Source organism: Macaca thibetana, chromosome 1 (genome assembly GCF_024542745.1).
Source record: "Macaca thibetana thibetana isolate TM-01 chromosome 1, ASM2454274v1, whole genome shotgun sequence".
Taxonomy (NCBI): Eukaryota; Metazoa; Chordata; class Mammalia; order Primates; family Cercopithecidae; genus Macaca; species Macaca thibetana.
This window is the reverse complement of record NC_065578.1, coordinates 123,421,686-123,433,895: the sequence shown is the minus strand read 5'-3', so window position 1 is coordinate 123,433,895 and position 12,210 is coordinate 123,421,686. Positions and strand designations below refer to the sequence as shown.

At 46.1% G+C, this 12,210-nt stretch overlaps 1 protein-coding gene and 1 non-coding gene across 7 annotated transcripts in view; one reads left to right on the top strand and one right to left on the bottom strand.

Annotated features, from left to right (window-relative positions):
- Positions 1-12,210, bottom strand: part of PRUNE1 (prune exopolyphosphatase 1) — a 32,239-nt gene that overhangs the window by 9,427 nt on the left and 10,602 nt on the right. For 2 of the 6 annotated variants that reach the window (XM_050750565.1, XM_050750586.1), the window contains exons 2-6: positions 11,161-11,253; positions 10,401-10,603; positions 4,248-4,432; positions 3,370-3,528; positions 1,102-1,196 (exon numbers count right to left, since the gene is read on the bottom strand). In XM_050750565.1, coding sequence (XP_050606522.1) covers positions 1,102-1,196; positions 3,370-3,528; positions 4,248-4,432; positions 10,401-10,603; positions 11,161-11,253 — 735 coding nt within the window. Of the gene's footprint in view, positions 1-1,101; positions 1,197-3,369; positions 3,529-4,247; positions 4,433-10,400; positions 10,604-11,160; positions 11,254-12,210 lie in introns of those variants that run through there. The other 4 variants (XM_050750575.1, XM_050750593.1, XM_050750602.1 and 1 more) reach the window with 4 other exon arrangements.
- On the top strand, positions 6,215-6,321 carry LOC126944636 (U6 spliceosomal RNA). Its single transcript, XR_007722143.1, has one exon. It is a non-coding gene; the product is annotated as a U6 spliceosomal RNA (small nuclear RNA).

Below are 12,210 nucleotides of genomic sequence, written 5' to 3'. Positions count from 1 at the left end.
GGACAAGAGCGAAACTCCTTCTCAAAAAAGAAAAAACGAAAACAAAACAAAAAATTAGCTGGGCATGCTGGCACGCACCAGTAATCCCAGCTACTAGAGAGGCTGAGGCAAGAGAATTACTTGAACCTGGGAGGCAGAGGCTGCAGTGAGCTGAGATTGCGCCACTCCACTCCAGCCTGGGCAACACAGTAAGGCTCAAAACAAACAAACATAACTGCTAGAGGTTTTTTGAGCATAGGAGATAGAACTTCAGTTAGGGTGGTCAGGAAAAACCTCCCAAAACAACAGACATCTGAGCTGAGACATCTGAATGTTAAGAAGAGCCATCTCTACAAAGAGAAAAGCTCATCTGGGAATGAGCTTAATGGTTCCGAGGAACAGAAAAGAAACCAGTGTGCCTGTAGTACTGTAGCGCAGGAGTGGAGCCGGAATGAAATGAGGCCAGGGAAAAAGACAAGGGCCAGATCAAGCATGGCCCTGTAAACCATGGTAAGTCCTTTAGATTTTATTAAAAGTACAATGAGGCCGGGCACGGTGGCTCACGCCTGTAATCCCAGAACTTCGGAGGCCAAGGTGGGAGAACTGCTTGAGGCCTGGAGTTTGAGACCAGCCTGGGCAACACAGTGAGACCCTGTCTACACATACACACACACACACACACACACACACACACACTAGCTAGGTGTGGTGGTGTGCACCTGTGGACCCAGCTACTCGGGAGGCTAAGGTGAGAGGACTGCTTGAGCCTGGAAGGTTGAGGCTGCAGTGAGCCATGATGGTACCACTGCACTCCAGCCTGAGCAACAAAGCATGACTCTCAAAAAAAAAAAAAAAAAAAAAATTTAAAAAAGACCACTCTGGCTGCTTTGGGGAGAATGGTTTGTAGGGCTGCAAAAGCGGAGGCAGGAAAACCAGCACTGAGGCTAGTACAGTGGTGCAGTGAGAGATGCTGGACTCTGGTGGTCATGGTGGAGGTGGAGACAAGAAGATAGACACAAAATACGTTTTGGAGGTGAGCCAGGAACGAGGTGCAAGGCCACATGCATAACATGCATAGCTAAAGGCTTTCTCTCCCCACCCACAGTCACAACTTACTCTTACCTCCAAATCCATATATACTGCACTAATGGCCACCTTGACGCCTTGTCTATAGATAGTCTTCTGGTCCTTTCTCAGCATCTGCTCAGTGGTCAGTCCTAGAAAGCAGATGTGAGACTAGGGGTCAAACAGGGGAGGTCAGGTTCCCAAGAACAAGAAGGCAAGGGCAGCCAGATGGGTCAAGAAAGGAAAAATAGCCTCTCTTTGGGGCAATGAATGGGGGAGACAATTGAAAATGTAATCATAGCTGGGTGCAGTGGCTCAGGCCTGTAATCCCAGCAATTTGGCAGGCTGAGGTGGGCAGATCACCTGAGATCGGGAGTTCGGGACCAGCCTGGCCAACATGGTGAAACTCTGTTTGTACTAAAAATACAAAGAATTAGCTGGGTGTAGTGGCGGGCGCCTGTAATCCCAGCTACTCAGGAGGGTGAGGCAGGAGAATCACTTGAACCTGGACTCCATCTCAAAAAAAAAAAAAGAAAAACAGAAAATGTAATCACATAATCAAAAGCCATCTTAAATAATTGGTGACAATAGGTACCTTTACAGCAAGGAACTTTGGAGAGAAGAATAAAACCCAGCACAGAGGCTTTTACTTTGTATTTTCCCTCTTCCTATACTGTTTATATACGAGTTCTTTCTTTCATTTTTCCTTTTCATGTCAACAGGTGGTAGATAAGTAGAAGAATATGGTTTTTTTTTTTGGTTCTCTTCGTCTTTTGTATACTCACAAAATATTTCTTTAGCCTCCCTAACCAATGCTATAGATTTCACTCTGATAATTTAGTATACTCTCAGCATATTTTATATATATGTCCTATATTCTCTGAATAGACTAGAACCTATGAGGCTCTTTTTGTTTTTCTTGAGACGGAGTTTTGCTCTTGTTGCCCAAGCTGGAGTGCAATGGCACGATCTCGGCTCACTGCAACCTTCGTTTCCCGGGTTCAAGCGATTTTCCTGCCTCAGCCTCCCAAGTAGATGGGATTACAGGCACACACCATCATGCCTGGCTAATTTTTCGTATTTTTAGTAGAAACAGTGTTTCACCATGTTAGCCAGGCTGGTCTTGAACTCCTGACCTCAGGTGATCTGCCCACCTCGGCCTCCCAAAGTGCTGGAATTGCAGGCGTGAGCCACTGCGCCCAGCCCTTGTGAGGCTCTTAATACCCTCCTCCTCATCCTAACCAAGAGCCAGGATAGAACAATCCAGTAAATGATTGATTAGTTCATGCTTAGGCTAATATGCTACTTCATTTCTCTCTGGCATAAAATTTAAATAATTGGCCAGGCATGGTGGCTCATGCCTGTAATCCCAGCACTTTGGGAGGCCCAGGCGGGCAGATCATCTGAACTCAAGAGTTCGAGACCAGCCTGGTCAACATGGTGAAATCCGATCTCTACTAAAAATACAAAAATTAGCTGGGTGTGGTGGTGGGCGCCTGTAATCCCAGCTACTCGGGAGGCTGAGGCAGGAGAATCGCTTGAACCCAGGAGGTGGAAGTTGCAGTGAGCTGAGATTGTGCCACTGCACTCCAGCCTGGGTGACAGAGCAAGACTGTCTCAAAAAAAAAAAAAATAATGGCTGCATGCGGTGGCTAACGCCTGTAATCCCAGCACTTTGGGAGGCCGAGGTGGGCGGATCATGAAGTCAGGAGATCAAAACCATCTTGGCTAACACAGTGAAACCACATATCTACTAAAAATACAAAAAATTAGCCGGGCGTGGTGGCAGGCGCCTGTAGTCCCAGCTACTTGGGAGGCTGAGGCAGGAGAATGGCGTGAACCTGGGAGGTGGAGCTTGCAGTGAGCCAAGATCGCGCCACTATACTCCAGCCTGGGCGACAGAGTGAGACTCCATCTCAAAAAAAAATAAAAATAGGCCGGGCGCGGTGGCTCAAGCCTGTAATCCCAGCACTTTGGGAGGCCGAGACGGGCGGATCACGAGGTCAGGAGATCGAGACCATCCTGGCTGACACAGTGAAACCCCGTCTCTACTAAAAAAATACAAAAAAACTAGCCGGGCGAGGTGGTGGGCGCCTGTAGTCCCAGCTACTCGGGAGGCTGAGGCAGGAGAATGGCGTGAGCCCGGGAGGCGGAGCTTGCAGTGAGCCAAGATCACGCCACTGCACTCCAGCCTGGGCGGCAGAGCGAGACTCTGTCTCAAAAAAAAAAAAAAAAATATATATATATATATATATATATAATAAACAAGGCTTGCCTTTCTGTTTTCTCATCTGGGAGGTAGAAAAGTCAGCTAACATTTCATACCTGATACATCAAACTTTGCCTTTTGTAGGGAATCAAATATATCATTTCTCTTGGGTAGGTCTGGGAAAAGGGCTTCTAGTTTCTCCACATATTTGCTGTCCTTTGGGGTTGCCTTTCCAATTTTAAGGTCCATGTTGACACAGTCCAGGATGATGGTTCCTGTGGAGAAGGGAGATGGTGGAACTTGAATCCTGTGACCCTCCACACATGACCACCAGAACATATATAACCTTCACACCAAATGGACACAATACAAGGAGATTTGTATAGCAAAATCTCTAAAAGCAAAATGAGAAACTGGGATGGACTGTGTCCTCAGACCTCCCAAATCCAAACTAAGATGTAGGAAGGAAATGGGAAAAAGGTAGAAAGAAAGCCTGAGCATCTCAATCCTTGGAGATTTTACAGCCTAGTCAGACAGAGATACACCTCTTTAGTAGGCCAAATCCCAGCAAAGAATCTTCTAAGTTGAAAAGACAGTCTAGTCCAACTCACTCTCTCTCTTTTTTTCACAAGTGGAAAAACGAGAACAAGAAAGGTTAAGAGACCTGTTCAAGGTCACCCCTCTCTTTCCTGGAGGAACTGGTATTGGAATCTGTTTCCTGCTTTTTTGGCTAGTCCTCCTTCTATCATAAAATGATGCCAACAGGAAGCTTCTTGGTCTGTTGCCCTGTACTTCCTTTCTACTTTCTCCAACAAGTATCCCACAGGCCTTTAAACAGATACTTAATTGTCCGCCAAAAGAATCCTATCTTTTGGTATGAGCTGAATGGGTCTGAGAGCATATGGTTAGGCTGGAAGTGTCTAGACTTTTCCACCCTCCCTTCTCAGGGATAGGAATAGAACTACTCGGGTCCCAATCCAAAAGCCACCCTTACCATGCAGAAGGGCTGCAGTTTGCCTGTCCAAGATCTCTGGTGCCCCCTGCAGGATTCTCTCAGTCACCAGGGTAGCGCAGGACCCCACCAGCTCAACTGAAACATGGCAGGGAGGGCAGTGTTTCTGCTCGATGGGTCGATGGTCTAGCACCTCTGCTACTGCCTCCTCTAGGGCTGTGTCACTTCTGTGGAGGGGAGGGTATGGGAAAAGAGAAAGAAAGATAGGTAGGTAGGGACACTCCAGCTGCTTCTAGCCAACCTCTATGCCACCCATCAAGGAAAATGCAGATGTCTTAGGCAAGCTTATTTATTTATTTTTTTGAGACAGTTTCACTCTTGTCGCCCATGCTAGAGTGCAATGGTGCATTCTTGGCTCACTGCAACCTCTGCATCTCGGGTTCAAGCGATTCTCTTGCCTCAGCCTCCTGAGTAGCTGGGATTACAGGCGCCTGCCAACACGCCCAGCTAATTTTTTTGTATTTTGAGTAGAGACGGGGTTTCATCATGTTGGCAAGGCTGGTCTCGAACTCCTGACTTCATGTGATCTGCCAGGCAAGCATTTAAAACTGACCTTTGGTCATTTTTACCTCTGCCTCACTCCTCTCAATTCTTTTTCTTTTTTGTTGAGATGGAGTCTCACTCTGTTGCCCAGGCTGGAGTGCAGTGGCACGATCTTGGCTTCTGCAACCTCCGCTGCCCGGGTTCAAGTGATTCTCCTGCCTCAGCCTCCTGGGTAACCGGGATTACAGGCGCACGCCACCAAGCCTGGCTAATTTTTTTTTTTTTTTTTTTTTGTATTTTTAGTAGAGATGGGGTTTCACCGTGTTGGTCAGGCTGGTCTCAAACTCCTGACCTCGTGATCTGCCCGCCTTGGCCTCCCAAAGTGCTGGGATTACAGGCATGAGCCACGGCGCCCGGCAATTCTTTTTTTCAATGTTATAATTGGCGTCATCTTTAAATAGTGTATAAGCAAATTCTGTGAAGCATCTGCTGCAAATATCTTACCCCCACATTTGCTGTCCTTTAGCTTTGCCTTTCCAACCCTTCACCCTTGACACCCTTGATACCCGACATCTAAATCTCTCCTTTTTTTTTTTTTTTTTTGAGACAGAGTCTTGCTCTGTCACCCAGGCTGGAGTGCAGTGGTGAGATCTCGGCTCATTGCAACCTCCGCCTCCCAGGTTCAAGCAATTCTCCTGCCTTGGCCTCCCAAGTAGCCGGGAGTACAGGCGCCCACCACCAGGCCCGGCTAATTTTTGTATTTTTAGTAGAGACGGTGTTTCACCATATTGGCCAGGCTGGTCTCGAACTCCTGACCTTGTGATCCGCCCACCTCAGCCTCCCAAAGTGCTGGGATTACAGTCGTGAGCCACCGTGCCCGGCAAATCTCTCCTATTTTTATAACCCACTCAATACTTAGATTCCATGTGGGTCACCAGGTCCTGTTAATTCTATCTTAATTCCTATCCATGCCCTAGTTTCTGACTCTCTATTACTGCCCATTCTAGGCCCTCAACATCTCTCGTCTGGACTATTCCAACAGTCTCTTAACCAATCACCGGCTTCTAACCAAGAGCCCTCCCGGGCTGTCCTTCACAAAGTGGCCTGAAAGACCATTTGAAAAAAGAAAATCTGATTCTTTTAGGACACAGAATATAATTTAAAATAGTTCCCCACTGCCTAAAATAAAATCCAATCTCCTTAGAAGGGCCTATGAGGCCTCCATAATCTGCCTCCTGCCTGCCCCTCTGTCTCATCTTTTTCCATGTCCTACTTCTCCCTCAAATTTTATGCTCCAGCTGTGCAAAACAAATTCCATTTCCCCTAGCTCACCATGCTATTTCACACCTGCCTGTATTTAATTCTATTAATTACTCCCTCTGCCTGGAATGCCTTTCCTAACCACCTTCCCTCCTCCCTCCCAATTCACCAAGCAAACACCTAGTCCTCTTTCAAGACTGAGATCAGTGCTCACTTCAGCAGCACATGTGCTAAAACTGGAACGATATAGAGAAGATTAGCATGGTCCTTGAGCAACGATGACACGCACATTTGTGAATTTTTCCATAAAATATATGTGTGTGTGTGTGTGTGTGTGTGTGTGTGTGTATAAAAATAAATAAAGGCCAGGAGCGGTGGCTCACGCCTGTAATCCCAGCACTTTGGGAGGCTGATGCGGGTGGATCACGAGGTCAGGAGATGGAGACCATCCTGGCTAACATGGTGAAACCCCATCTCTACTAAAAATACAAAAATTAGCCAGGTATGGTGGCGGGAGCGCCTGTAGTCCTAGCTCCTCAGGAGGCTGAGGCAGGAGAATGGTGTGAACCCGGGAGGTGGAACTTGCAGTGAGCCAAGACTGTGTCACTGCACTCCAGCCTGGGCGACAGAGCGAGACTACGTCTCTTAAAAAAAAAAAAAAAAATTGGCCAGGCCAGGCATGGTGGCTCACGCCTGTAATCCCAGCACTTTGGAAGGCTGAGGCAGGCGATCACTTGTGGCCAGGAGTTCGAGACCAGCCTTGCCAACACGGTGAAACCCTGTCTCTACTAAAAATACAAAAAATTAGCTGGACGTGGTGGCACATGCTTGTAATCCCAGCTACTTGGGAGGTTGAGGCAGGAGAATCACTTGAATCTGGGAGGCTCACTGCAGTGGCTGAGATGGCGCCACTGCACTCCAGCCTGGGCAACAAGAACAAAACTCAGGTTCAAAAAAAAAAAAAAAAGCCAGGAATGATGCTTTTACACAGGAGGCTGAGGCAGGAGGATTCCTTGAACCTTGGAGCTCAAGGTTATGATGATGCCGCTGCACTCCAGCCTATGAGACAGAGCGAGAGACCCACCATCTCTTAAAAAAAAAAAAAAAAAGTGGTGGCACAGTGGTTCACGCCTGTAATCCCAGCACTTTGGGAGTCCTAGGGTGGATGGATCACCTGAGGTCAGGAGTTCAAGACCAGTCTGACCAACATGGTGAAACCCCCTTCTCTCCTAAAAATACAAAATTAGCCGGGCATGGTGGCACATGCCTGTAATCCCAGCTACTTGGAGGCTGAGGCAGGAGAATTGCTTGAACCCAGGAGGCGGAGGTTGCAGTGAGCCGAGATGGTGCCGTTGCTCTCCAGTCTAGGCAACAGCAAAACTCCGTCTCGAAAAAAAAAGAAAAAAAAGGAAAGTTTATTACTGAATGAATCCATAGATGGATAATGCTCTCTCAGGCTGCCTTCTGTCAGTATCCTGCTATAACCACAATGTGCTCAAGAAAAGAATATTAGCAGGAGCCAAACAGACTTAGGAAAGTCACATACTCGTGTTGCTTTTTTGGTCGTTTTTTTCCAGTAGTAAATTAGGGTTGGAATTATTATAAATGTGTACATTTGTTAAATAGACATTATTATTTATAGAATTTAAAAAAAAATTTTTTTGAGATGGAGTTTCATTCTTGTTGCACAGGCTGGAGTGCAATGGCATGATCTTGGCTCACTGCAACCTCTGGCTTCCGGGTTCAAGCAATTCTCCTGCCTCAGCCCCCTGAGTAGCTGGGGCTACAGGCACGCGCCACCATGTCCGGCTAATTTTGAATTTTTAGTACAGACGGGGTTTTTCTATGTTGGTCAGGCTGGTCTTGAACTCCTGACCTCAGGTGATTCTGCCCGCCTCAGGCTCCCAAAGTGCTGGGATTACAGGTGTGAGCCACCACGGCCGGCCTGGCTAATTTTTTTTTTTTTTTTTTTTTTTTGAGACAGAACATTGCTCTGTAGCTCAGGCTGGAGTGCAGTGGTGCGATCTTGGCTCACTGCAACCTCCGCCTCCCAGGTTCAAGCGATTCTCCTGCCTCAGCCTCCCGAGCAGCTGGGACTACAGGCACGAGCCACCAAGACCAGCTATTTTTTTTTAAAGACGGAGTCTCACATCTCACTCTGTCGCCCAGGCTGGAGTGCAGTGGCACGATCTCAGCTCACTGCAAGCTCCGCCTCCCGTATTCACGCCATTTTCCTGCCTTAGCCTCCGGAGTATTTGGGACTATGGGCGCCCACCACCACGCCTGGCTAATTTTTTGTATTTTTTAGTAGAGACGGGGTTTCACCATGTTAGCCAGATGGTCTTGATCTCCTGACCTCGTGATCCACCCGCCTCAGCCTTCCAAAGTGCTGCGATTACAGGCGTGAGCCACCATGCCTCGCCTGAGATATTTATATATTCTAATAATACATTATTCTAAAATCATGAGTTTATGTAGAAAAACTTCTGCTAACTTTTTGTGTGCTTTTTATTTTTATTTTAATTTTTTTGTAGAGATAGGATCTCACCATCTTGCCCAAGTTGGTCTTGAACTCCTGGGCTCAAGCAACCCTCCTACTTCATCCTCCCAAAGTGCTGCGTTTACAGGTGTGAGCCACCACACCTGGCCCTTTTGATAACTTAAAAAAATTTCTTTTGGAGACAAAGTCTTGCCCTGTCACTCAGGCTGGAGTACAGTGATGTGATCATAGCTTACTGCAGCCTTGATTCCTGGGCTCAAGTGATCCTACCACCTCTGCCTCCTAAGTAGCTGGGACTATAGGCATGCACTATTGCACCTGGCAAATTTTTTTATTTTTAGTAGAGACAAGGTCACACTATGTTTATGGATTTTTTTATTCATTATTTTTTTTTTTAGAGAACAGGGTCTCGCTATATTGGTCAGACAGGTCTCCCTAAGTGCTGGGATTACAGGCGTGAGCCAACATACCAGGCCACTTTTTAAAAATTAAAAATAGGCCAGGCATTGTGGCTCACACCTGTAATGCCGCCACTTTGGGAGGCCAAAGCGGGCGGATCATCTGAGGTCAGGAGTTCCAGGCCAGCCTGGCCAACAGCGCAAAACCCCATCTCTAGTAAAAAATACAAAAATTAGCTGGGCATGGTGGCACGCACCTGTAATCCCAGCTACTTCGGAGGCTGAGGCAGGGAGAATAGCTTGAACCCGGGAGGCAGAGGTTGCAGTGAGCCAAGATCACATCACTGCACTTCAGCCTGGGTGACAGAGCGAGACTCCATCTCAAAAAAATTAATTAATTAAAATTAAAATTAAAAATAGAGTTGCAGGCCAGGTGTGGTGGCTCACACCTATAATCCAGCACTTAGGGAGGCAGAGGCAGGAAGATAGCGTGAGCCTAGGAATTTAAGAGCCGCCTGGGCAATATAGCAAAACCCTGTCCTCTAAAAAATTTTAGTAAGTACAAAAACAAATAATAAGTAAAAAAAAGAAAAAAAGAAAATTGCAAACATGTTTCAAAGGTTTCTATTACAATAAATCTGTTTCAGAATCTTTTTTTTTTTTTTTTTTTTTTGGAGACAGGGTCTCTCTCTGTCTCGCAGGCTGGAGTGGAGTGGTGTGATCTTGGCTCACTGCATGTTCGACATCCTGGGCTCAAGTGATTCTCCCACCTCAACCTCTTGAGTAGCCTCCCGAGTAGCTGGGACCATAGGCATGCACCGCCTAATTTTTAAAATTTTTTTGTAAAGACACGCTTTTGCCATGTTGCTCAGGCTGGTCTTGAACTCCTGGAGCTTAATGGATCTGGTTGCCTTGGCCTCCCAAAGAGCTGGGATTACAGGTGTGAGCCATCGCACCCAGCACACAAAATCTTAAATAATGATACCAAAGGCAGATTTAAATGATTTTTGAGTTATCCTTTAGTTTGAACTCCACATGTTCTATTTCTTTTTATTACAAGGTATGTCTTTATGCCATAGACAAACATATAACTACAGAACTGACAATATTTTGTGTTGTTTTTCTATATCTAATATGACCTATCAATTATGATTAGCCTGTGAGATCCCTGAAAGCAAAAACTCTTTTTTTTTGAGATGCAGTCTCGCTCTGTCGCCCAGGCTGGAGTGCAGTGGCACAATCTTGGCTCACTGCAACCACCACGCCCAGCTAATTGTATTTTTAGTAGAGATGGGGTTTTGCCATGTTGGCCAGGCTGGTCTCCAACTCCTGACCTCAGGTGATCCACCCACCTCGGCCTCCCAAAGTGTTGGGATTACAGGCGTGAGCCACCGCACCCAGCCAGCAAAAACTCTTTCTTCCTCTCTTTATATCTCACTCATCAGAGCCCAGCATGGTACATGATAGGTAGCAATTTAATTTCCTTGTGCTTACTTGGGTAAGATATGATGGTCGACAAGGATGAGGGTGAGTTGGCCAGCCTGGTGTAATGCATGGAGGTCAATCTCATCCCGAAAAATTAAGATACTCTCTGGAATATGAACCTTCTGAAGAAAGAAGACAATGTCACCTCGCAGAGGTAGCTCAGAACGTTTTATATTTAAAACTGGCACAAAGACTTCCTCGGCCTCAGTTGTCTAGATAGGAAAGTGAAAAGAAGGCATCACAATGTTTTACAATGACAGGAAAAAGTAACAAGACTATTGGGACCAAAAGAGACAGACTTAGGTAAGTTACCACCTTTCTCAAAGCCACAAGTACCCAGTCTATAAAAATGAAAGGATGACTTTTGCCCTCCCTCCTTAGCGATAACATGAAGGTCAACAAGGTAACTCATGGTAAAGACCTAGTTCTAGATGCAATGCTGCAGAGAGGGAATAGTCCTCAAGAACTAACCTGGGCAGAGGAATACACACTAGATCACTGATACCTATAAGGAACTCAGTAATAAACTGTTTGAATATCGCTTTATGGTTTACAAATCCCCCAAAATACATTTACTCACTTTTTTTCTCACAGCAACCCTGCAAAAATATCATTTTAGATTTTATAGATGGTGGCATGAGACTCAGCAAACTTAAGGGATTTAAATTTACCCAATGCTAAATGCTGGTAAGTGGCAGAGCTGGGTCTTGAATCCAGATCTTTTCATTCTAAGGGACTCAGATTCTAGGTACTACTTTGTTTTACCCACCTTTGCTAGGTAAAAAGCCAGGGCGAGAGCAGACACCACAGAGTCCAAATCACAGGCTTCATTTCCCAGCACAACATGTAGAGGTCGGGACTCCTGGAGAAGAAGGAAAATGGGAAACTAACAAAAGTATCTCTATCCATTTCCACTTACCTTTTTTTTTTTTTTAAACATCTATATATATTTTTGAGACAGGTCTCACTCTGTCGCCCAGGCTAGAATGCAGTAGCGTGATCACAGCTCACTGCAGCCTCAACCTCCTGCTAGACTCAATCGATCCTCCTGCATAGCTGGAACTACAGGAAAGCGCCACCATGCCCGGCTAATTTTTTGTATTTTTTGTAGAGATGGGATTTTGCCATGTTGCACAGACTGGTCTCAAATTCCTGGGCTCAAGAGATCCACCCGCCTCGGCCTCCCAAAGTGCTGGGATAACAGGTATGAGCCACTGTGCCTGGCCTCTCCATTTACCTTATACTCATATAGGGCTTCACACACTTCCTCTCATTGATCTTCACAGAGGAGGTAGGTCCTCATTCCATAGATGGCATAAGTGTTTCAGCTAAGCTTATAGCATTCTACATATATCCAGTTTGTAGAAAAGTGTTCTTTCCTCCTATCTCCTTGAATGTTAACTTACAAAGCAGTAAATAAACTTCTGATTTCTTATCTTCTTTGGGCACTCAAATAGTCAAAAAAGGGGATTTGGGGTAGCTGATATATTCAAGGCATGCTCTTGGGCATATCAACCCTGGTTGACTATTTCTTCCCACTTTCATAATAGGGAAAAGAATGCTTACACTTCTTTTTTGAGACAGAGTTTTGCTCATTGCCCAGGCTGAAGCGCAATGGTGCGATCTCGGCTCACTGCAACCTCTGCCTCCCAGGTTCTCGTGCCTCAGCCTCACGAGTAGTTGGGATTACAGGAATGCGCTACCACACCCACCTAATTTTGTATTTTTAGTAGAGACGGGATTTCTCCATGTTGGTCAGGCTGGTCTCCAACTCCCGACCTCAGGTGATCTGCCCGCCTCAGCCTCCCAAAGTGTTGGG